The 26,170-nt window shown below is 34.0% G+C and overlaps 4 protein-coding genes across 7 annotated transcripts in view; 3 read left to right on the plus strand and 1 right to left on the minus strand.

Moving 5' to 3' along the window:
- The first annotated feature begins 5,030 nt into the window (after positions 1 to 5,030).
- On the plus strand, positions 5,031 to 14,975 carry LOC136780697 (luc7-like protein 3). Its single transcript, XM_066739258.1, has 9 exons — positions 5,031 to 5,375; positions 7,136 to 7,387; positions 7,469 to 7,650; positions 12,736 to 12,828; positions 12,896 to 12,971; positions 13,326 to 13,505; positions 13,838 to 13,997; positions 14,080 to 14,245; positions 14,440 to 14,975. Exons 2-9 carry the CDS (start codon positions 7,152 to 7,154, stop codon positions 14,475 to 14,477), a joined length of 1,131 nt encoding a protein of 376 aa, XP_066595355.1. The 5' UTR covers positions 5,031 to 5,375; positions 7,136 to 7,151; the 3' UTR covers positions 14,478 to 14,975.
- A 547-nt stretch (positions 14,976 to 15,522) lies between these two features.
- Ttc26 (tetratricopeptide repeat domain 26) lies at positions 15,523 to 19,144 on the plus strand. 2 transcript variants are annotated; one of them, XM_066738651.1, is made up of 7 exons: positions 15,523 to 15,749; positions 15,828 to 16,354; positions 16,654 to 16,903; positions 16,976 to 17,185; positions 17,252 to 17,558; positions 17,630 to 17,870; positions 17,945 to 19,144. In XM_066738651.1, the coding sequence occupies exons 1-7, from the start codon at positions 15,747 to 15,749 to the stop codon at positions 18,054 to 18,056; spliced, it is 1,650 nt and encodes a 549-aa protein (XP_066594748.1). In that variant the 5' UTR covers positions 15,523 to 15,746; the 3' UTR covers positions 18,057 to 19,144. The 2 variants fall into 2 exon arrangements, with proteins under 2 accessions (XP_066594748.1, XP_066594750.1); XM_066738653.1 differs by having other exon boundaries at positions 17,959 to 19,144.
- A 145-nt stretch (positions 19,145 to 19,289) lies between these two features.
- Positions 19,290 to 21,724, minus strand: Srp68 (signal recognition particle 68). Of its 3 annotated transcripts, none has more exons than XM_066738648.1 (4): positions 21,646 to 21,724; positions 21,430 to 21,571; positions 20,826 to 21,163; positions 19,290 to 20,755 (listed from the first exon to the last, which is right to left on the minus strand). In XM_066738648.1, exons 2-4 carry the CDS (start codon positions 21,518 to 21,520, stop codon positions 19,466 to 19,468), a joined length of 1,719 nt encoding a protein of 572 aa, XP_066594745.1. In that variant the 5' UTR covers positions 21,521 to 21,571; positions 21,646 to 21,724; the 3' UTR covers positions 19,290 to 19,465. The 3 variants fall into 3 exon arrangements, with proteins under 3 accessions (XP_066594745.1, XP_066594746.1, XP_066594747.1); XM_066738649.1 differs by having other exon boundaries at positions 21,430 to 21,561; positions 21,646 to 21,712; XM_066738650.1 differs by lacking the exon at positions 21,646 to 21,724 and having other exon boundaries at positions 20,826 to 21,242; positions 21,430 to 21,552.
- Positions 21,725 to 22,399: 675 nt separating this feature from the next.
- The window catches only part of Fit1 (Fermitin 1), a 58,613-nt gene continuing 54,842 nt past the window's right edge, over positions 22,400 to 26,170 (plus strand). The window contains exon 1 of the mRNA XM_066738671.1: positions 22,400 to 23,023. Within this exon, the coding sequence (XP_066594768.1) occupies positions 22,885 to 23,023 (139 nt within the window). The 5' untranslated portion in view covers positions 22,400 to 22,884. The remainder of the gene's footprint in view (positions 23,024 to 26,170) is intronic.

Raw genomic sequence — 26,170 nt, forward strand, 5'->3', positions numbered from 1 at the left:
TAGTAGTTCTTCGTGTGACAACTCGGATCCACACTAAGGGACAAAGAAAGTAAGGGTAATTAGTCACTGAGGAGAGTATCAGTCATGATCTGGTTGACCTTTGTGTGAATTAACATTCACGCTCGAGAGGAGGAAGCTTTTCAATTAACCGCTGGAAAGAAGTAACAATTTCGTTAGCTTCTGTTTTCATTCACTTTCTGTAGCATGCTTTATTAATTTATATTTTTGTCTGTCCTTGAAATTCCTAATTAGAATCTGAAATGTGGGAATATTTTCCTTGAAAATCCTTCCACATTTCGGGTTAAATTCTCGTTTTTTTTCCAAATTTATTCTAATTTTTTTGTTTGTTTCAGGTCGAGCGCTAGAGGACCATGGTTAGTGACCCCGAATCCAATAACGATATAAACCCTATAACGAATCGACACCTTTCATGCGGTCATTTCCACCCTAGGTTGGAGTGATTCAAACCATCATTCGAAATCGAGCCGTCGTTGGAGGAAGACGTACAGGCAAATACATTCTTTTCTTATTTCTCATACTTGTTTAATATAATTTATGTTTTAGGAAGGACGCTTATAGGACAAGGCTACCAAGGAGTAGGAAGTAAACACTCTCCGTTTACTTAAGTCCACATTTATTTAAATAATTTCAAGGATAGGCAAATTTACTTTTATTACTTTCATTCATTGTTAATTCAAGTACAGGTGTTTATTGAGAAGTGGACTCTCGAGTGTCAACTGGCTCGGGCTGATCCTCCTTCAGCGACTATCAACCCTTACTTACTTTGTCCTTGTGGACTCTCGACGTTGGCTCATTAAGTTCACCTAATAGGGGTCCATCTTTATTGATGTGTAAATCGTTTCCTCGACGTAGTAGTTCTTCGTGTGACAACTCGGATCCACACCAAGGGACAAAGAAAGTAAGGGTAATTAGTCACTGAGGAGAGTATCAGTCATGATCTGGTTGACCTTTGTGTGAATTAACATTCACGCTCGAGAGGAGGAAGCTTTTCAATTAACCGCTGGAAAGAAGTAACAATTTCGTTAGCTTCTGTTTTCATTCACTTTCTGTAGCATGCTTTATTAATTTATATTTTTGTCTGTCCTTGAAATTCCTAATTAGAATCTGAAATGTGGGAATATTTTCCTTGAAAATCCTTCCACATTTCGGGTTAAATTCTCGTTTTTTTTCCAAATTTATTCTAATTTTTTTGTTTGTTTCAGGTCGAGAGCTAGAGGACCATGGTTAGTGACCCCGAATCCAATAACGATATAAACCCTATAACGAATCGACACCTTTCATGCGGTCATTTCCACCCTAGGTTGGAGTGATTCAAACCATCATTCGAAATCGAGCCGTCGTTGGAGGAAGACGTACAGGCAAATACATTCTTTTCTTATTTTTCATACTTGTTTAATATAATTTATGTTTTAGGAAGGACGCTTATAGGACAAGGCTACCAAGGAGTAGGAAGTAAACACTCTCCGTTTACTTAAGTCCACATTTATTTAAATAATTTCAAGGATAGGCAAATTTACTTTTATTACTTTCATTCATTGTTAATTCAAGTACAGGTGTTTATTGAGAAGTGGACTCTCGAGTGTCAACTGGCTCGGGCTGATCCTCCTTCAGCGACTATCAACCCTTACTTACTTTGTCCTTGTGGACTCTCGACGTTGGCTCATTAAGTTCACCTAATAGGGGTCCATCTTTATTGATGTGTAAATCGTTTCCTCGACGTAGTAGTTCTTCGTGTGACAACTCAGATCCACACCAAGGGACAAAGAATGTAAGGGTAATTAGTCACTGAGGAGAGTATCAGTCATGATCTGGTTGACCTTTGTGTGAATTAACATTCACGCTCGAGAGGAGGAAGCTTTTCAATTAACAGCTAGAAAGAAGTAACAATTTAGTTAGTTTCTCTATTCATTCACTTTTTGTAGCATGCTTTATTAATTTATATCTTTGTCTGTCTTTGAAACTCCTAATTAGAATCTGAAATGTGGAAATATTTTCTTTGAAAATCCTTCCACATTTCGGGTTGAATACTCGTTTTTTCAAGTATATTTTTGTTTTCTTTCTGTTTCAGTTGGATCGGGAGAGGACCATGGGTAGTGACCACATTGTCGATTGTCGGCATAAATCCAACACGAACAGACACCAATCATGCGCCATTGCCACCCTGGGTTGGAGTGAGTCAAACCATCATTCGGAATCGAGCCGTCGTTGGAGGAAGACGTACAGGCAAATACATTCTTTTCTTATTTCTCATACTTTTTTAATTTAATTTATGTTTTAGGAAGGACGCTTATAGGACAAGGCTACCAAGGAGTAGGAAGTAAACACTCTCCGTTTACTTAAGTCCACATTTATTTAAATAATTTCAAGGATAGGCAAATTTACTTTTATTACTTTCATTCATTGTTAATTCAAGTACAGGTGTTTATTGAGAAGTGGACTCTCGAGTGTCAACTGGCTCGGGCTGATCCTCCTTCAGCGACTATCAACCCTTACTTACTTTGTCCTTGTGGACTCTCGACGTTGGCTCATTAAGTTCACCTAATAGGGGTCCATCTTTATTGATGTGTAAATCGTTTCCTCGACGTAGTAGTTCTTCGTGTGACAACTCGGATCCACTCCAAGGGATAAAGAATGTAAGGGTAATTAGTCACTGAGGAGAGTATCAGTCATGATCTGGTTGACCTTTGTGTGAATTAACATTCACGCTCGAGAGGAGGAAGCTTTTCAATTAACAGCTAGAAAGAAGTAACAATTTAGTTAGTTTCTCTATCCATTCACTTTTTATAGCATGCTTTATTAATTAATTTATATCTTTGTCTGTCTTTGAAATTCCTAATTAGAATCTGAAATGTGGAAATATTTTCTTTGAAAATCCTTCCACATTTCGGGTTGAATACTCGTTTTTTCAAGTATATTTTTGTTTTCTTTCTGTTTCAGTTGGATCGGGAGAGGACCATGGGTAGTGACCACATTGTCGATTGTCGGCATAAATCCAACACGAACAGACACCAATCATGCGCCATTGCCACCCTGGGTTGGAGTGAGTCAAACCATCATTCGGAATCGAGCCGTCGTTGGAGGAAGACGTACAGGCAAATACATTCTTTTCTTATTTCTCATACTTTTTTAATTTAATTTATGTTTTAGGAAGGACGCTTATAGGACAAGGCTACCAAGGAGTAGGAAGTAAACACTCTCCGTTTACTTAAGTCCACATTTATTTAAATAATTTCAAGGATAGGCAAATTTACTTTTATTACTTTCATTCATTGTTAATTCAAGTACAGGTGTTTATTGAGAAGTGGACTCTCGAGTGTCAACTGGCTCGGGCTGATCCTCCTTCAGCGACTATCAACCCTTACTTACTTTGTCCTTGTGGACTCTCGACGTTGGCTCATTAAGTTCACCTAATAGGGGTCCATCTTTATTGATGTGTAAATCGTTTCCTCGACGTAGTAGTTCTTCGTGTGACAACTCAGATCCACACCAAGGGACAAAGAATGTAAGGGTAATTAGTCACTGAGGAGAGTATCAGTCATGATCTGGTTGACCTTTGTGTGAATTAACATTCACGCTCGAGAGGAGGAAGCTTTTCAATTAACAGCTAGAAAGAAGTAACAATTTAGTTAGTTTCTCTATTCATTCACTTTTTGTAGCATGCTTTATTAATTTATATCTTTGTCTGTCTTTGAAACTCCTAATTAGAATCTGAAATGTGGAAATATTTTCTTTGAAAATCCTTCCACATTTCGGGTTGAATACTCGTTTTTTCAAGTATATTTTTGTTTTCTTTTTGTTTCAGGTGAGGCGGCGCCGCCTCCCTCCCCGACGGTGTGCCACCTTGTCGTGGTGGGGGGGCTCACTTCTACAAGATCCCTTCCGATTAGTAAATGATTCGAATTAATTTTCTGATCTTTGGGAATCTTGTAGAAGTGCCAAGAGCACACCACACCTTAACGGGAATCCGTATACCAACATTACAGGGCGAAAACTATTTCGCATGCAGCGTCGTCATTTGTTGACGGATTGTAAAGTTATTATAGGTTTTTGGAAATGCCAGAAGCTTATCTACTAAGTTACGTTAGGAAAATTAACAAAAAATGAAAAAAAATTTTTGTTTAAATAAATATATTAACATTATTGAGAAACAACAATTAAATCGCAAAATTTCCCAACGTACTTTACTAGATAATGTTCATACGTTTCCAAAAAGTCCACAAAAATGCAAATCTGTCAAGAAATGACGATGCTGCATGCAAAATAAATAATGGAAGAATTTCGTGTTCGGGAAGTCGCCAACATGAAAATCCTTCCATTATTTATTTTGCATGCAGCATCGTCCTTTCTTGACAGGTTTGCATTTTTGTGGACTTTTTGGAAACGTATGAACATTATCTAGTAAAGTACGTTGGGGGATTTTGCGATTTAATTGTTGTTTCTCAATAATGTTAATATATTTATTTAAACAAAAATTTTTTTTCATTTTTTGTTAATTTTCCTAACGTAACTTAGTAGATAAGCTTCTGGCATTTCCAAAAACTTGAAATAACTTTACAATCCGTCAACAAATGACGACGTTGCATGCGAAATAGTTTTTGCTATGTAATGTCGGTATACGGATTCCCGTTAATTATACTATAGTTTTCTTTCTCGGGTTGAATTATACTATTTAATTCATTACTACACTATCTGATGCCTGAGCTACATATGATTTAATTTCCCATTGTGTATATACGAGATAAGCGAGGATGAGTTATACATAGGCGCGCGTATTAGCATAGCACTACATAGTAAGAGCGCTGGTGTCTTTTTAAAGCAGTTCCTAAATGCATCGAAACATTAGAAAAAGCCATACCTGGCATTGGTTGTATAGTACGCCACACACAGCACAGAAAGGTAGCAGTAGTGCTAGCTATCAGTTCCTAGATGGTGCTACAAACATTGCCCCACTTCATGACACGCCAGACGCCAGTGCCCTGTGCTCCTCATTCCTCCCCCACTTCATGCTATTGCTTTGCTAAACCCAGCTAAACCTAAACCACGTTTCCAGTCGCCATCTTTACAGCTACATCGTTTATACAAGTAATTACAATTAGAAGCGTTACAGCAAGTGAAGAGTATTTTAAAAATGTTATTAATTTTATCTGTTTTTAATATTTAATAATGGTTAAAATTATTGTTTCGCTATAAAAGAATCCTCGCAAGCAAGTGCATTGAATCCAATTGTACGTAGGAAGAGTCACGATTCTACAAGGCATCAAGAACTAAAAGCATCAAATTCATAAACGTTACACGCTTCGTACTACAATTTACGATTGAAATAATTACTATACTGTTTATGCTTTAAATAGAAGGTATTAACTTTTAAATATTTTTTAAGAATAAATCATGAAGCATAGTTAAGCTTCGTTACTTAAAATATACAGCAGTTATTTCTCTAATGGGCCATTCCACGTCAAAACAGACAGATTTCAGAGTACAACACCGATTTTTTCTAATATATATTAATATATAAGAAAATACAAGAGTTTTGACACTAGTTAGAGTCAAAAATCTTTTTTCGTTCCGGAGATACGAGCTGTCAGTTTCCACTTTTGCTGTTTTTGGTAAAACCACGTAGTTTTTTAAAATTCACATCGCCTAAACGAATATAGATAGATAACTCTGGCTAAAACGAGTAACTCTGGAAGAATCATATTTTATTAGAAAAACATAAAAAAAATAGTTTGTTATAAGTGGTTAAAACTATTACAATTAAAATAAACATTTGAATTAAAAAATGTGTTGCCATGCTCTGACAATTATAAAAAATATCAGAAATGTTCCTTGGAATGTCCTCTATAAGGAAAAAAAAATAAAACGCGTATACTCTCTTGGTGTTCATAGTGAACAAAAAAATTTTATCACAACGCGCACGACCAGAAGCGTCGTCCGAGCGGCGTAAACCGGTGAGGAGCATGCGTAACTGAGCGCGGCTAGCGTCTACATGTCGGATTCCATCAATCTTCGAATAATGCCAGTTAACAACATATTTTAATTGTTTGTTTATGTTTTTATAACTATTATAAATTAGCAATATATTTATTATTATTCTGCTTTATAAGCAGTCATCATTTATTTACAAAATAATAAGAAATAATAAGGCATTTCTACATGGCATTGAATATACAAATTATATACTAATTTATATTTACATATTTTATTAAATTATGGCAGAAGAAAATATTATGAATATGAAACTGCTATACTAATAATATTTAACAAACTTTTACAATTGTATAATTATCTGATTGAGAAAAAGCTTTAGTTTGTAATTGTGTTGTTGAATCTATCGTTAAAAATGCACGATAAATTCTAGTTCCTTTAACTATTTTCGCCTTTTCAAAAAGATCGGTCAAATTGTTTTAACGCTGTTCATGTTCTTCATTACTACCAAATAAAAATTTCATATTTCTAATATTTGCTTCGGCCCATTGAAATAATAACGAAGCGTTTATAATTTGATTAGTTAGGGCCATTTCAACCAGACATAGTTAAGCTAACCACGAGTTGAAGTGGTGTAGCTTGTGTCACGGACACTATTTGTTAACTTGAGTTCAGCAAATTAAACCTCCGTTAAAGGTTTGGTTGAAACGGGCCTTAATGGTCTTTGCAAACTGGCTTTAGCGGCAAGCCGTTTTACAGTCTCTCCAATACCATCGCATGCATGTTTACCATAAATAATACAGAGCAAAAATCTTATGCTATTATATTATCTACATCTTAGTATAATTTTTTAGTTTCTACTGAGAAGCTTTACAAAACTGTTCATTTATTTAGGCACGTTAGATATGTGTCTAAGAAGTAAGTTATAAAATTAAATTTTATAAATACAGTTTTAAATTAAATGGTTTAATTAACTTTGAAAAAATAATTCAGATCTAAACAGTGTCTTGAATGCAATAATTTTTAGTCACGAACATATTTGTAATATCTAAAAATGCGTGTTAGTGCAAAGCTTCAAATAAAAAAATATATATGTGATTGCTATAGCAGTTTCACTAATAATAAAATTAATGTTAAATCTTATAAATTTCAATACGAAGATTAAGAGATGAAATCTATCCTTTATCAGATTTGTTCAGCAAGAAATGAAACCAAGCAGCTCAAAAACTAGTTATAAAAGGGAACGAAGGACATATTCTGAAGAGTACGATAGATCTTCAGATAAAGAATATCGGGCTTATTTGGCTCGTAGAAGAAAAGAATGGCTGCGACAGCAAGAACTACTCAAACAACATGAAGAATTAAAGAAAAAAAAAATAATGGAGTTTGAAGCAAAACTAGCAAAACAATCAAAATCACCAACAGCTGTGATGTCAAATCGGTATTTTTATTTCCATTTCTAATTTATTTACATTATTGTCACAAAATTTTATTTCACATTAAAAAATCTTAATTACTTTAGGTTAGAATCCATAGGCAGCACTATATCAGTTTTTAAAGGTCCAGAAGGCTCGAAAATAGATTATGCTAAACTTAGTGAAATAAAGGTTGATATCCACAGAAAAGTTCCTAATCCAAGATACACTGAAGATATTGTTAGAGATATTGTAAAACCGGAGGATATTATCATCAAAAGAAGGAATGGTAAATTGGCTGAAAAATTAAATTCTAATGTTCTTCACAGAAGTCTGTCAACTCTTTTGAAGATTTTCAAGATTATCTCTATTTCCCAAAATCTAAAAGTAATACTATTATACTAAATTCAAAATGAAGATCACCGACCGAAAATCGAAAATACGTTATTTAACAATAACAAATATCAAGAGTTAGAAGTACTATTGATATTGCACCGTTTAGTAATAACAGAGAAAATAGTTACCCTGGAAAATCTCACAGAAGAATTGGAAATTATTTCGTCATTGAAGATATCCTATCACGGAGAAAAATGAATTGCACTTTCTCACTATATTTTATGGTAACTTTGGGACACATTAAGAATTCTTATAAGACTAATATAGTACATTTTACTAAATATTTGTAATTTTTTATATAATTATTGTGCACGGTACTATACTGTATACCAATTATTATATACCAGAATCTCTAATGTGTATTAAAATTACTATAAAATATAGTGGAAAGTGCTATTTTATTTTTCTCTGTAAGGCAACACAGTTGATCCCGATGATGTGAAAATGGCTAGATTTCTGGTCATAATTATATAAAAATGATTGTGTTATCGGAGATACGGATGACATGCCTATGGAACATTCCTAGAAGGTAGAATTAATATAAAAGTTAAAAAGAAAATATTTTACTTTTAATATTAATAATTATTAACATTTTTAGATATTGGTTAAATGGTTCTACTTGCAAAATGGGAGGATATGAACTCTGGAACAACTTGAAGATCATAAGAACGTTTCCACTGCTCAAAATGTATGGCATAGCACTGAGAAGCTTGAAATGAACATCACCTAATGAAGAAACCTTACTTAGGCCCGGTGTCACAAGCCTTATTTAAGTTAAATCAAGCTAATTATACTATATTATATGTTACGTAGAATATAGTATAAATAGCTCGATTTAACTTAAATAAGGCTTGTTACACCGAGCCTTAGGATCGATGGGAGATGGAAAAATTCAGGACTAGAAACCTCAGAATTTTATGACAAAAAATCAGTTTTTATGCTCGGGAGCTCGAAATGAAGACACTCTGAAGTAAAACTAGATAAATTATATGATAATTTATCACCTTATCACATAGAATTGGCGTCTACCTGGGATGCTTTCTGACTTTTTTTGTCTTCAAATTCTGAGGGTTCTAGCCCCCTGAACTTTTCCTTCTCACACCGGCCCTTGCTATTTCTAACGCCAGCATACAAAAAAAAAGTTTCTAGCCTCGATGTCCCAATCGTTTTCCATATATTTTCAATCACATAAAAAATTTGATATTAGATTTGCATCACCATATTTAAATTTTTGATCAAAACTTCAAATAATAATCAAGAAAAGTTTTTTAATTTATGTTAGCTCTGATACTAGACCTCTTTTCTAGTTTATTCCAACCAAGCATGATTCATTTCAGGTACGTCTTTTTATAATGATTTAAAACTGCACCAACAAATACAGAGACAATTAATAAGACTTCTTTTCAACGACTTAACTAAAAGTATAGATAATAAAATATTTAAATATAATTCCCTGATTTTCATTTAATGATTAAAAACAACAAGTTGAGAAAATGCGTTATAATATTGAAAGTAGTAGTCGTAAACGACCTAAGAGTGCAGTTTTACCGTTAACTAGTGGACGTAAAGAGCCAAGAAAAACTTGTAATTTCATTCGAATCGAATTTTTATTATATTTTTCGATTAATTACACCGAATTATGATTTCAGTTGTATAGTATAAACGATCATTTACATCAAAATGATGGTAAATTAAAACAATAGCTTTGTTACGTAACAGATAAGTATCAATAAATAATTATATAAGATACGGGCTATTTTGCGTCATAACGCATAGATTTTTTAGCATTTTTGTTGTTCTTATTTTTTTGCAAGTTTAATCAGTTGTAGAAGATAACTAGTCTATTATCTATTGATGACGCATATTTGCCCATCTTCTGCAAAAATTGTAGTCATTACACTAAATTCACACCGATCTTGTGATTAATAGCTTACAAATATATGGCAAATATGAATTGGGAATTCTATATCAGAAACTATTTTTTTTTTTGTTGGCCGGTGTAATCCTATCTAATGAAGACAGCTAGAAGAAACGGTTACCCTACAACATGTCGGAAAAGCCAGGAATTATTTACTTCATGGAAGACAAGGCACTGTGCACAGAAATATGACGAAATCTGAGGTAAGAATGTGCTACTGCATACGTGTACGAAAAGTTCACTTGTAAAGTTAGAAAAATTGACCATAAACAGCACTGATGGTATGCATAAGCACTACTACACATTCTTACCTTATTGTCGGAATTTTTATGTGCATTTTGTCTTTGGGAAACGTATCTATTCAAAATCATAGAAGGTAAAATCAAAATGAAAGTTTTCTAAAAAAATACTTGTTACTTTTAATATTTATAAGTGCTAACATTTACAGAACCTGGCGGAGATATTATTGCCGAGAAATCGAAGAGAATGATTACTGACTATAAAATCTCTTTAAAAATATTGAGCTAGTGATGATTGTCAAATAATACACAGGTAAAATCCATACCTCTACATTGGGAAATTGTATCAACATGAAAATTGTTTAAGAAATAGAGATAGTTTTAATAGATATATTCGAGAATTATCAAAAATATTTCTACCTGAAAAATAACAATAATATATATAAACCTATCTGAGCATATTAATTGTTATTAAATGTTTGTATATTGCTTGATTATTTTAATGTTACATTTATAAGATTATTAAATTGAAAGGATGAAGTATTTTCAATGTTAAAATAGTGCACTTTTCAAAATATTGCTTTCTTAATTACTTTAATATCAAGCATAGTACATTTTATTAGCTTAAGTAAATATTAATACTGACTTTATTTAGCATCAAAAGACTTATCTTTTGTATAAGAAACATGTCTTTATGAGTATTGTGTTTTCGGAAAAACAGATATGCTGATTTATTCAAATTATGCTACTTGGGATAATTTAGCGTTATTCCTATAGTTAGTTGGTGCTGCGCAATAATGAGTCAAGTTACAAGTATATCGTTTTGAGATAATTAAATGAATAGTTATTCAGTCTATAAAAATAAAATAAAAACTTTTGTAAATAAAAACTAGCTGATGCTGCTGCGGCCTAAATAGAGTTTGAAATATTTTTGTTTTTTATTGCATGAGAATAATTCCGAGGATATAAAGCTGCATAAGTAATTTATACAAATTTGGATTAACTCATTATTGCTCATCATGGCTGAATTATAATAACCAGCGTAGGGTTGTAACGGAGCTCCCGCAACGCCTCAAAATTATAGAGAAGTAAATAATTTGAACCGGTCAAAACACACGCTTCATCGAGTGATTGAAATTTACACTTTAAATTCAAACCGAAAATGTTATTTTTTATATAGAAGCTGAACGTTTAAATTAAACACAATATTCTCCAATAGCATTTTGAATTCCATATAAACAATATGATAAACTTCTGTCTGGAGCGTGTTTGTATGAGAAATTTTAATTTTGACCACCAACTGGCCTCAGCATTAAAATGCATCTAAAAAATATGAAAGTTGATAATTTGCAGCAGTTGAAGATAAGTCCATAGGAAGTGTCACGGACCTCCGAAACACCACTCCATATTCATCTTTATTGCCTTGCTGTTTATCAATTAGCTATTTCCCTAACGTGAAATTTAGAAGCATTGTAGCTTTAGATAGTTCTCCCACCAAACAACAACTGTATTAGTCAGATATGTTTTAAATATTGAATGAACAAAATCCTACTTTATAATTGAATAAATAATGCTGAAATACCCCAAATAATAGTTCAAACACAATGTAAAAAAATATGTTAATTATATAATTATTTTAGATACCTATTTTAATACCTGTGTTTTTTCAACTACTATTTAAAGCTAACCTTTATTTTTCACTCGATTTTATTTTTTGAAGAAACACTAACCGTACAAATATACTCTAAAATTTTACTAACTCCTTTTTTTTCAAATAACGATTAACGTTCTTCCAAATCTATTTTATTTAATCAAAAAATGATTAATTATATAAGAAACAGTGATGTTATTTTTGTTCCTGTAAATAAATTGTACAATTAATTCGGTGAGCCTGTAGTGTATATTTTTACGGCTAAAATGACTCCTTAGAAAATAAAATTGATTGAAAAATAAACATTATATAAGAAAGAAATTAAGTTGAGAAGGCAGGTGAAAAAATGCAGACGATAAAATGGCATCCAAAGTAAATATAACATTGATATTTTCTTTACATTGTGTTTAGAACTGTTATTTGGTATTTCAGTATTAATTATTTAATTAAAAAGTGGGATTTTGTTCATTTGATATTGGAAACATGTCAGCTAGTATATTAGATATCTGGTGAGAAAACTACCTTAAAATAAGCCTTTTCGAATAGTATAATTATTTTGAAAAAAGAATTATATACTATGAGATAAAGCTTTGTAAATGTTAAAGTTAGTTTTTTTAAAATATAAATTATGGCTTAAATTCAAAATAAATCCTACAATTCAAATGTACAAAAAAGAATCGGGCGAAAGGCTATTTTCGTTTAAGTTCTTCAGTACATGAAGTCAGAAATGAACAGAATACCGTTCAATAGAAAATTACAACGCGGGTGCTGTGTAATTGATTTTTTAAGGTCCTACCTTTATTCACTTTCATTATTATAAAAGGTATCAATTTCTTTATAGGACCTTTCTAAAAGTACTTTTCTGCAAAAATCCAACACAATTTTATGAATAAAAGTGCTTTATGGTTGCAAATATAACTGACTTTTTACATCCATGCACTAAGATAAATTAAATGACCCCTACTGTACACAGAAATATCGACTTCCTGGAATCATCCATTTCTCTATTTTTTAAAAGGTAATGCAGGAGATATGTTACACCCTGCATATTGTTACAGCTTCAATATAAGTCTAAATAAATAATTTAGGCTGTTTAGGAGAAAATAATACAGTCAAATTATCATTTTAACAATAAAAATTATATTAAAAAATTGTTTAAATATTTAATAGATGAAGGGTCGAAACCGATATTTGATAGAGAGGAGTTAAAAAGTAAGGAAAAGCCCGAAGAGATAGAAGCTACTACAAACCGTAGCTCTTCAGGTACTCATAAAAATTCGATATTATATAAGTCTATATATTTTATTTATTTCATTTAATTTCTATTAAGTTGAGAGAATACATGTAAGGAGAAGATCGGTAGGTTCTCATGGACCCACAAGAAGCCGTCAAACAATTGATGCCAGGTACGCGCGCCAGGTTTATGTTTTTAATATTAATTATATATTAATTTTCTTTAGTTAGACGTTTTACACTAAAAATGCTATAATATACGATACTTAAAATGCAGAATTATAGAATAAAATGTAAGCTGAATTGCAATATTTTTACACCTATTGAGTAAGAGGAGTAAAACAGATGAAAAACAAAGGAAAAATTTAAGGAAATAGTTTTTCAGTTTGCACTTGATTTTAGAATTCTACATTATATATAACGTGAATTATACTACGTTAAATGTAAAAAGTATAATTAAAACGAATAAAAATTTGTATGATACAATTATCAATGTTTCTAAATTATATCTTAAATATCACATACAGGAAAAGAGAAGAAGGAAAATCAGAAAAAAGATATCAGTCACATAATAGCTTGACTGCGAACCATCATAGAAAAGCAGATCGTAGCTCGTCTAATCATTATCACCGACCACCTTATTCTAGATCTAGGTCCCTATCTAGAGATCATGAACGAAAGAATGTATCATACAAAAGAATTGAAAGGTATATTTATTCACAGGTAGTTATTTATGTAACAAGTGGGTAAAGAATTCATGTTACTTTGTCAACTTTAAACAATCGATTTTTTTACGAATTTTGAATCTCTTTACTATTTTAAACATTGACCAAATATTTCATAAAAATCGGAGTAATTTAAGTATATAACTAAAATAGATGTCTTTAAGACAAATTTAATCAAGTGTGCTGCATGGGTCTCTTGCACGTTGTTTAATCATCAAATAATAATACATTTGAAACACGTAAATTGATGAAAACATTACACCTTTTTACGGAAAGTAGAAAAAATGTGTTGATAACTTGATTTATCTTCACAGGTCGAGAAGGAATCATAGGTCACGAAGCAGATCTAGAGAGAGATCTCGGTCACTTGATAGCTATAAAAAGAAAACTGACAAAAGAAATAAAAGGGACAGATCGCCGAGAGAGAGGGGTCCACCACTTATCCAACAAATACCTGTACCTGTTTTTTATGGCGTCTGTACATCTTATAAATTACTGTAGATATGATGGAAAATATTTTATTTTAAATTCTGTTTTTCTCTAAAACATTTTCTAGGGTTATACTCCAGCCCCTATGATGTCTTATGAAGGCCTAATGCCTATTCGTGCACCCCCACCATTGACTAATAGTCGAAATCCACGATTTATGAGACCAGCTAGACCGTTTCCCCCACGTTTTATACCCCCTAATCCATATGGGATGGGGTTGCCACCAAATCCTAGTAAGTATTTATGTTTTTGGTAAATAAATATCCCATACAACACCAAGAGATATAAAGTTATATTTTAGTCATCTTTTAGTTAATTGAGTGACTAAAAGATGTCTATAAAATAACTTTTAGTCAAGTCTGTGTTGTATAGGACGGAGCACACTAATTTCAAGTCTCCTCTATAATTATCAATTATAATGTTTCAGGATTTCGCCCAATGTTTCCACCTCATTCTTGGCGATAAATCTTTATAAGTAAATAATAAGCTTAGTATAATGAGAATAATCGGGTATAAACCATGTGACAGTTTTATTATTGTAATGAGATACTTCTTATTTTTCATAGTTACTATCTGAAGTGCATGAATTTTTATAGATTTCAAATTATTGTAGTTATTTAGACGAGAAAAATGTCTAATGTGGTTGTTTTTTCTAAAAGTAGAAAATTTTAATGGATGAGACGAGGGCTAGCATTGCTATTTCTATCAATGAGAAAATGCTGCGTTTCGTATGATTGTAAAAAAAAATTGTTCGTTACAGTTTTATTAATTTATACAATCATTTTAATTGATTTAATTGACTTCTTCCATATTTACAATGTTTTAATTTTCATTGAAAACTTATTTTTTGAACTACTTAATGTAAATACTTTATATAAAATTTGCATGTAGATATATAATATGTATTATTATAAATGTTAAGAAATATAATAATAGTAAAATTAAGGAAAAACATGCGAAAAACACCTTTTTTTTACGCCGTTCTACGGTTTAGAATTAATATGCATTTGGTGCACCAAATGAAGTGGAAATAGTGTTATATACTTCTAACAATAGGCACCTTGCGCGAAATACAATGTTAATGATGTGAAAATGTATCGTTGTTTATGTGTATGAAAAGCACAGTGCAAAACTTGCCATCAGCCCTGCCTATCGTTAAATTTTTGCAGTTTTTCACTGTTCATTCCATATACATATTAAGCAACACGTTTTCACTTCTCTGTCGTTGTATTTCGAGCACGGTATTTACCTATAGTGTAGTATATCGTTTTCACGTTAAAGTACAGAATGAAGCTTGTGGAACCATAGGGACCGTGCACATCAACACAATGATAGAGAAGTGTCAATGTTTAACTATATACGTATAAATAAATTACACTCAAAAACTGCGAAAATTGACCGATAGTTTGCGCTGATAGTATGCATATACACCAATACACATTCTCATCTCACTGTCATTGTGTTGATGTGCACGGTCCTCAATTTCCCACTGTGTAGGAGAAACATTTTAATGATCGCGCCGATCGCGGTGTTAACACCATTATTAACAAAACAACACCAACCCTAGGGATAAATTCTTTTTGAAAAATTGTTACTAACGTTCAACCCTGGATATATCCAATTCCAAATAATTTCCAATCTCCATAACAACGCGAATTGACGTAAAGCAAAACATTAGAAAATAACCAATATTTCTACATTGTATGCGTTTACATACGAAATCTGCTATGAAATATGGTAAATGCTTTCCTAATTAATTTAGTTTTTAAAAAGGATATTTTGTAGAAGTTTTTTATGCCATAATATTTATTTTAGATTTTATCAAGAGCCAAACCAGCATCGTCGGAAGGTCCACGAAAATATGAGTCCCGTAAAGAAATTCCTAAATTAGAGGAATTTTTAGAGAAGCGGGATTACACTGGTGCATTAACGTTATTAGAATTTAATGTTAGTGCTGCTAATGGTATTAATTCGGAACTTTGGATTGGATATTGTGCATTCCATCTTGGCGATTATAAAAAAGCAGCTGGCATTTATGAAAATTTAAATAAAAGAGATGATTGTCCTACGGGTGTACCAACTAATCTAGCTTGCTGCTACTTTTTTCTTGGAATGTATCCAGAAGCAGAAAACATCTTAAAAGATGCTCCAGAGTGCAAACTAAAAACTAGACTTTTGTTCCATCTAGCTCATAAAATAGGTAATGAGACTAAGTTGGCAGAATATCGTCAAAATTTGGTAGACGATGTAGAAGATCAGCTTTGTTTGGCTTCTATACATTATTTAAGAGCACATTATCAAGAAGCTATTGACATTTATAAAAAGATTCTATTGGATAACAGGTAGTTTTGATTGAAAAATTCTGATATCTTCTTTATCTTTCATGCTTAAAATTTTATTTGTGAAATAAAAGAAGATTACACTGCACACATTATTTACTAGAATATTTATTATCTTCTTGCACAAATATAGCACATATAATCAAAACAAACATAAAGATTCCATGAATGAGGTAGATTCAGAAATACACTTTATAAATCAATTGTGTAAGCAGAGGTATATTATCTTTAAACTTTTTTTTGTCCTTCATAAATCTAAAAGTGATGTTTTTATTTAAATAACTATAATATTATTGTTGCAGAGATTATCTAGCATTAAATGTATATGTAGCATTATGCTATTATAAATTGGACTACTATGATGTAGCCCAAGAGGTTCTGCAGGTATACTTGCAAAAGTATCCAGACAGTGCTATAGCAATAAACTTGAAAGCCTGTAATCATTTTCGATTGTACAATGGCAATGCTGCGCAAGCAGAGATGAAGCATTTACTGGAAAAAATTTCCAGCTCTTTCAGTTTTGGACATGATTTGATACGTCATAATCTTGTGGTAAACAAGTATGAACTTTTTAATCCAATAAATTTTTTATTTTGATTAACTAAGCAGAAATATGTTTGTCAGGTATTTAAAGGAGGGGAAGGAGCATTACAAGTTTTACCAAATTTGGTAGATGTAATTCCAGAAGCAAGATTAAATTTGGTAATATATTACTTAAAACAGGATGAAATCCAAGAAGCATTTGAGCTTATTAAAGATTTAGAGCCTGCTGTTCCCCAAGAATATATTTTAAAAGGAATAGTGAATGCTGTGCTAGGCCAAGAAAAAAATTTGGTAAAACGTCATTTTATAAAGCTTAAGAATATGAAATATAATAATTTGTTGTAAAATTAATTTCAGAGAGAGAATATTAAAACTGCAGAGCAATACTTCCATTTGGTTGGATCCTCGGCATCCGAATGCGATACAATACCTGGAAGACAATGCATGGCTTCTTGTTTTTTTCTTTATCGTCAATTTGAAGAAGTTCTTGTGTATCTTAATTCGATAAAAACCTACTTTTCTACCGAAGATAGTTTCAATTATAACTATGGTCAAGCACAGACAGCAGCGGGTTATTTTAAGGAAGCAGAGGAAGCATTTTTAAATATTCGTAGCGAAAAGTACAAAAATGATTATATTTACATCAGTTTGTTAGCATATTGCTGTAAGGATGTAGTATTACAGTTTTTATTTCAACAGATTCTATATTTTACTAACATATAAAATGAATTTTAGATATAATGAACAAAAAAGCACGACTGGCTTGGGAGCTGTATTTAAAAATGGATACAACTACAGAGTCTTTTAACGTTTTACAATTAATTGCTAACTCCTGCTACAAAGTTGGTGAATTTTGGTATTCAGCCAAAGCTTTCGATATGTTAGAGCGAATGGATGCCGGACCGGAATATTGGGAAGGTAAAAGAGGTGCTTGCTGTGGTACATTTCAATATATCATTGCAGAAAAAGAGCCCAAGTGAGTTTCTATTGCTTTTAAAAATTTATAAAACTACAGATACCTAAGGATTACAATGTAATGATTCTATACAGGGAGCTTCTTCCAGAGATTATCCAAGTCTTGAGAAACACATCAAATTCACAAGTGGAACAAATAATACGTGTGATGAGAAAATGGGGCAAGGAGAATAGAATTAGTTGTTAAATGTGTAACTTATTGATTTATATAATTTTTAACTAGTCCGTCCATGAAGAGACTTCAATTTTTAACACAATATATTTATATACTAAAATAATATTTATTTACTTCTACATTATAAAATTTGAATAAACCAAGTCTTAGATGAAATTGACTCAGGTTTATATATATATATATATATATATCTTCTCATTTAATATAAAATAGATATGTTTAAATTGTGTTATACTTAAGTAATCTTAATAATATTACGGTAATGAATTTTAACAAACATAATTGATAATGAGTAAGAGCACAGTTAAAAATGAGCTATGATTTTACATTTGTCATTTTATATAAGATATTAAATCAAATCGGTTTAACGATCCATGAAAAAAGTTGGAATTCGTAATATGGATCTCGTTTGACTAAATAAAAAAAAATTGCTAAGAATTGTTATACATGAAAAAATAAACCAAATTACAAACTTTAGTGTTTTATATATTATTAAGAGATTGAGCAGAGAAAGTGTGATTTATGGCTCTTACTCTTTGAATATTCAGTACATACATACATATCAGGCAATTTTCTATACGCAATAGCGACAAATAGAGCTTCGCATAGTTCAATTGCCTTAGCGTAAAACGTACCCATAGCGTATGTTGCAAGATTATCTAATAATATTAATGTGACTCAATAAAAAAAGAATCCTTCGAAGTTCATTTTATGAGAAAAAGAATAATTTCTTTTATTGGTCTCATATTGTACTGGAAAAAAACTTTGGAATTCTTAACAAATTTTGGGAAAAATAGGTCTTTTATTTCATGATAAGAGCTCCGCAACTGTTGTAAAATAATTTTTCTTACTAGCTGAAGTCCTAATGGGTAGCGTCAAATAACTTAAAATTAAAGCGTTTCTGATAATAATGTTTTAAAGAAAGGTTTTAGGCTTAAAAAATCCTGCTTCTCGACCTATATTAGCACGAACTTCGATTTCTTTGGAGACCGGGTCTAGGTCACACTAGTTTCTTTAAATAAATGAATGATATATCTATCTTTCATTTCATTTACAAAAACACCATTCAATTCATGTGTTTACAAGAGCCGACCCGCTTCCCAAATCCGACATATCTACTGAGCAAAGTAAAAAGTAAAAACTTTTAAGTTTGAATGATCGCTGTTGATTAACGAAACCCGATTTCGTTGAGCTTATAACAAAATTATGTTAACGAAATATTGAAAAGAAAAAGAAGAGTTCAAATATCAATGAGAATTATTTTTTATTCTTATCAGAAAATCTAATTCTGGTACAAATATTGATAATATTTTTTATGAATACACTAACTTCAATAATATTGTAATATAATACAAAAATTGTACTATAAATTGCGGTAAGGCTAATAATGCAGCAAGTATGTAAGGTATGTATTCAAGTTTTTACTTATTTCCCCATCCCCACAATCCTTTAACAAAGCCAGTAAGACCAGCTTGTCCAGCTTTCTTTGCTGGATACCCGAGTTTATCACTAAGATCAGGAAATTCAACCATGTTGAACGCTAGATCAAAAAATAATGGCTTGCAAGGAATACTTTGCATCGAGGGTGGTAGCTTATAAACATTTGGTTGCTTTGTAAGTAAAGCTGGATCTTCTCTGTACTCATGTAAACGTTCGTATAAGGGTTTCTTACTCTTAGTGTATTTATTAATGCCAGAGTCTTCTTCCTGGCCTTCTTCCAAAACACTACGAGCATGTGCCGCACACTGAGCTCCCTCGATAGAAGTGTGCAAATTTTTTAGAGTTTCTATCAAATCTGCAGGAAGAACTTTTGTATAATGCAATGCATCTTTTATATGCTCCAAAGAGCGGTGATATAAAGCCATAACCTCGTGCCAACGATGAACATTCGCTAATGACTGAGCCATATAAAAACATCTAAATGCTCTATAAGCTTTAGTTTTAGCCTCATGCTCTTGCAAGAAATCTTTGTCGTCCTGTAATTGCGATATTTCTACGAGATTGTGCAATGCAGCTTCATACAGTCTTACAAAATCCTCAGGTTTAGCCTTTCCAGATTCTTCAGCAGCTTTCACAAGCGCTAAATTTCGTTCAAAAGTTCGTGAAAGTTTGATGTATTGAAGATAAGTAAGAAGATGTTGAGGGGGACTAGTTTTCTCGCTATCCTTCTTTAATTCGTTCTTAAAATGATCTCGAACCGTAGCAATTGCATCTTTGCAATCTATCAAATGTGCTTCTAACAAATCTATTACAGCTTGATTACTAGTAGCTTTCTCAAGTGTTTGATTTAACCTAGAATCAGCGATTAGTAAGCCTGCTGCTCTCGATGGCACGTTACCACAAGATTTACCACGCCACATGACTTCAGAGCTTGCATGCTTTTCTCGAGTTTGTGCTATTAACGAATCTAAGCTGGCAAGTAGTTCTCCACTTAATTGTCCTCTCATCTGCATTAAATCATCAATGGCAGTGGTATCACCAATGTTGTAGGCACAGTATCTTAAACTAGGGGAAAGCTCTTCTACCCTAGCATTATACATAATCTTTTCAGATTCTGGTAAAGCAGCAGCTAGATTTCCATAAACAACTTGAGCTTTCTTGAAATTTTCCATTGCCTTCTTCCATAGCTGAAGTTCAAAATGTAGAGAGCCATGCATCCAGGCTACATAGGCTTGAGCTTCTAATTTTGTTCTTGCATCACAATTTACATTCTAAACAAAAGACATAATTGTTAAAAAATATTGAGCACATTGTTTATAAAAATATCAGTATGTTTTGTACCTCAATAAGCTCCTGTAGTTGTAGGGAATATGTAGCAGCTTTTCTTAATCGTGAAATTAGATGAAATTTTTTTCGTCTCTCGGTATTTGATTCTTGACGTAACTGCATGGCATAGCTCCAAGCACGCTCTGCCATTATTAAAAGAACTTGTAAAAACTTGTCATCGCTTACCATTAAGGGTGATACATCTTTCTTTTTGAAATGCCGCTTTTCTCCTTGAATTATTTTGAGTACTTTTCTTAGACGCCTTAAACGTCTTGAACAATATCCACGGTATCTTTGATAATCACCATGACGAAGACCATGCTGCTGTTGAGCTTCCTTGATTATTTTTAATACTATTTATACAATGTTCAAGGGACAAATATTATGTTAATACACTAATACAGTTTAATCATTGCCAAGGAAAACTTTAGACTAGCATTGTTTAATGTAATAAAAATATTGCAAGAAATATGCAACTTAATTCAGCTATAAAGATATTTGTAGAATAATAAACATAAGAGAAATTTATAGAAGTATCTATTGAAAATGACACACACATATGGTATTACTACTATTTAGAAATTAATATTATAATCATATTATCATCATTAAAGGATACTTTCTAAAGTATAAATTTTTTGTTCTTTTGGCGTAGCTTCATCGATAATTTGATTATCATCCACATCCATTGCTTTTTCCTCCACAACCATTCTGCCTTTCTTACAAGCGTGACAATAAAATTAAAATACACCTGAAACAGACTGACCACGTCTCATGGAAAGATTTATATTTTATACCCGTATATACATATATATATACAATGTATAGCTCTTACCAGTTATCCGTCCCCAATCGGCCCACTCTCCCCTCACCCCTGTCCCACCGCCCACGTCCTAACGACCGAATCCGACCGATCGGCGATCACCCTCTCGGCCCTCGCCCCCACCCACCATCGTGGCGGCATGACGCATGCGCAATAATGAATAGTTTTTTTAAGGGAAGCCATTTTATTGTTACAAAATGCGCGCGTATTTTGAAAGAACAGTGGAAAACTGAAATTCTTAAAGTAGAATGTGAAAACAATTCTGAGATGTAAATAAAATAATAATGATATAAAGTCGCTTAAATTAAATTAATGATACTTTTAGATATTGATAGTCCTGAGTTATTACAAAAAGCATTACGATAAAACCTCGTAATACTTTTCTCAGAACCATTAGAATATTTCTATGAAAAACATTTGGCGTATAATTAAAGAAATTTGAATGAAAGAGGAAAATATAGTGGAAGGGAAGGAGGGCAGGAGAAGAAAAATGAAATTAAGATATTGGCTCTAGCGCAGGAAGTAGAAGTTAGGATTAGGGATAGGGAAATAATTAAGGATTAATAAGGAATCAGACAGGAATGTATTGCCGTACCGACTACCGGTGTCGTGTTGGTGTCCGGTGTGCGCGCGCTTCTTAGGATCTACGTAAAAGGTTGCATGCAAGCACGAACGACGCCACGACGATGAGGAGGCGAAGATGGTCGAGAAATACCGATTGGAGCCGATGGGTAGTGAAGTGGGGATTTTACATCATGCGGCTGGCCGCTGCCGCTAACGGAGTGTTCTCTTCTCCTCGCTTGGATCAGTCGTGACACCGATTCAGCGATAGTTGTTCGCGCTGGCGATAGGAGTGTTTCCTTCCGCCGCGAATAATCCAAACGAGATTCAAAGTATCGATAAAGGTCGTGTCACGCTAATACTTGTTTACGAACGATACTATCCGAAACACTTGGAGCCGCAAACTTGTCGATGTCAATTTGAAAATTGAATTTCGAGCCTCGCTGTCACGTGGTAGTGGTGAAGCACACATTCCGCGTGCGATTTGTGGCAAAAAGAGTAAAAGCGCAAGAGGTTACGGGGAATCGCATATACGGTGCAGAATAGAGAGCGAGCCGGTGCCATGATTTACAAGCTGTAGAGCAAGATTTTGCCAAACGAATATCAGTGAGTTGTAAAAGTGTTTGGGAGCGCATCTCGCAGGGGGGAGAAAAAAAAATTGTTGCCAAGTTTTGATAGGATAACGTGAAAATGTATTCAGACGGGTATGAGGTGGACGGTAGCTGGGTGCTACGGGTTTTTGTGACGGATCTACAAGTGGAAAGGAGTCTACGTGTCAAAGGAGAGCTGCACATTGGCGGTGTCATGCTACGCCTTGTCGAGGATCTTGGTGAGTACCTATAGATATTACTACCATCTTTTCTCTCCTTCGTTTGCACTTTTCATCTCACTCTCTGTTCGACACGACCTAAAAGCCCCCGTTGAAACTGCTGTTGAGCAATCCACTCCAAAGTCGCTTAAAATTCGCGTAAACAGGCGTAACGTCATAATTGAGACAATTTTCGAGGGAGACGCTATTCCATCTTGGGAGAATTCATCAAAAAGCAATAGTTTATTGGCTGAATTGTGGTGAATTGGTAAAAAAAGTAGTGTTGTACACATGTCGTAGAGGTCGGGGATTGATTAATCGAACGTCTTTGGCTATTGCTCGGTTGATTCCCGAGCGTACACACACTTGTCCAGAGAGTGTGCAGTAGCAACAAGTTGCAGTAATACTTGCGTGCTTGCTTTGCGAAGAGAACGCGGCTGCTGCTGCTGCTGTAGGTGAAATGCTGTCTCCCACCACGAAGGAAACTCGAGCAAAGCGTGCATGGGAATAGAAAAACTGGATGATCCAACTAGTTTTGCCAAGACGTTGGACGCACCGTGTGTATATACGTGCCAAAGGGATTCCACGTTATGCTAAAATTATTTAACTAAATTTATCTCAGGACGATCTTTTCCAAGCTAATTTCTGCATGGCACGAGTCTTTCCGTCTCGGTCTAATATGCAAAATATACTCCAATTATCGCTGAGCCATTACTTAAAAAGTGACCGAGCTTATCGAAACTTTTTCACGCGACCTTCGCACGTCATATTCCTATACAAGTCCAATTTTACGCTTGTCCGACTGGCCGAATTTTATGTAATACATTTGGCAAGGTCGTCCAGTTGGAAAAAGGTGAAATTGCTTCGCTACGGGAACGCTCCAAGTAAGATCGATCAGGTGCTGTGTAATCTATGTACAAACGATACACAACGCTTCTTTCTCTTTAAGGATCTTGATTCTGGATATATATATAAATAATCGATAATGTCTAAAGAATAGCAGTCATCTCAATGCTCGTGTTTACATTTTCAGCAATTGCCAAAAGAAAATTGTAATTGTCAAACGATAAATTATCATGGTCTCGCAGGCAGGGATTGCATAATTTGATGTATTCTAACTCGTGACGCGCTTCTATTTACAGTTTCGCTTGAAAAGCGAGTATAGATATCTGCCTGTTACGGGAACATCGAGGAAGACTTCCAATAGCGGCTTCACCCACGATGATAAATCAGCCAATTTTCATCAATTAATCGTGACTATCGACTTGCGATTATACCATAGTGGCTTCGTGCAGGATAACAGCCATTATTTACTCTAGACACTTTTTTTTTTTTTTTTTTTTTTCATCAATACTAGATAGATATAGCGAGTAACTTAGATAAAAAGCTGCAACTCGCATTGAAAGTTTAAAGATTTTCTAATAAAAACAACAATTATCAATTGGCGTGGTATAGAGATGCACCAATGCACGGGACTATTTCGCATTATTTCCATGCACGTAGTACATGCCAAGTATCTTTAACAATATTGAGAGACGAAAGTCGTTGGCGAGCTCCATTGTTACTACCGGTGTATTATTTACGAGGATCGGTCAATCAGCGAAGCTCGCTTGGCGAATTACTCAATTTTCATCAATTGGCAGAAATTACGAGTTGGATTAATCGAACGGAATGCTGTATAACATAATCGGTGAAACGCCCGCGAAATTCTCGTTACACGGCAAATTGACAAGGTTATTTTGAAAAATTGATCGGTCTAACATGGCGTTGTAGCAAGACACAGATGTCGAGTGCCTCGATCTAGCAAATTGAAATCAATTAAGCAGAGATGTAATTTTCCAGTTTATTCTCGGAGCATCCAGAGTAAATTTAGACATTTTACACAGCAGCGAGCTCTTCTCGAAATGCCGAAAAGCAGAATAAACTCGTTAGGCCGCGTTTTCAATTTACGACTGTATATGTCAATATTCGTTTAACTTGCATGGCTGCTTCTTTATTTTTCTCCAGGATTCGGTCGGCTCGCTCTCAGCGAGCGAGTGAGAGAGAGAGAGAGAGAGAGAGAGAGGGAGAGGGAGGGAGGTCGCGCACGCATTGGTTCGCTTACAGTATCGTTTTTTCTTTCTTTCATCGAAGCGGCACGAGGCTTGTTTGTACTAGCACACGCACCTTGTAATATAAACATACACTAAGAATATCTATGCCGGTTTCCCGCTGGCCATTAGTTTATTTTCGTGAATGCGCTTGCGAAAGTGTGGTCGCCACCGCGCCGTCCGCCACTCGTCGCGCGGCCAAGCGTCTCTCTCTCTCTCTCTCTCTCTCTCTCTCTCTCTCCCTCCCTCCCACTCCTTCCACCACTGTAGAGACGACGCTGCGCTACGCTACAACCTCTCGGCTCTCGCGTGCGTCAGATTTATTTTGGCTCGACTTCCTCCAACATTTTTCCTTCTTCCACTTGTTCTCCCCACCACACGACACACCATCTCCCTCCCCCCTCCCATTCCATATACCTCCATCATTCTGTCCAGCGCCTCTTCTCCCTTTCAAACTTGCAGCTATAGCCGGTTTCCTGCACCTGAAAAGCCCTCTTATATTTCAGTATACATATTATACATATGCATTCCATATAGGAGTACCTTCTCGAAAAGACAAACGCTTGTCTTTTTTCCAAGACGCGATATGCGGTAAGGTTATCGAGCTAATAAGTATATATATAGATTTTGGTAAGAGGAGGAAAGAAGAGAAAAGAGAAGCTTGATTCGCGCGTTATTAGAAAGTTATCAAGCAACGCGATAAGGTTAAGGCTGGATCTGCAGAAATGGAGATATATATACGGTTTCTAAGATTGAACGCGTTAAGGAGTGAAAGAAGGTGTAGTGGTTTGGTACACGGTGTATGGATTTACAGCGATCAAGAGAGATCTCGAGGTTTAAGAGGAGCCGAAAATAAACGCGCGATAAATCAAGTGTATTTTCCGTGAATAAAATCTGGAGCACAGCCCCTCTCTCTCTCTCTCTCTTTCTCGGGGTGGAGGCTCGCGGGAGCAGCATAATGGGCTTTCGCTTTTGAAAACGGAGTTAAATAAGAACGGTGCGCAAATAGAGTAGGTCGGTTGTTATGGGTACGGCACGCGTGTCCAATGGAACTTGGCCGGGAATTTTTCTTTCTCCC

The sequence above is a fragment of the Prorops nasuta genome, unplaced genomic scaffold (assembly GCF_024137725.1).
Source record: "Prorops nasuta isolate Cenicafe-Biocafe unplaced genomic scaffold, Cenicafe_Pnas_1.2 PNAS00019, whole genome shotgun sequence".
In the NCBI taxonomy this organism is placed as follows: domain Eukaryota; kingdom Metazoa; phylum Arthropoda; class Insecta; order Hymenoptera; family Bethylidae; genus Prorops; species Prorops nasuta.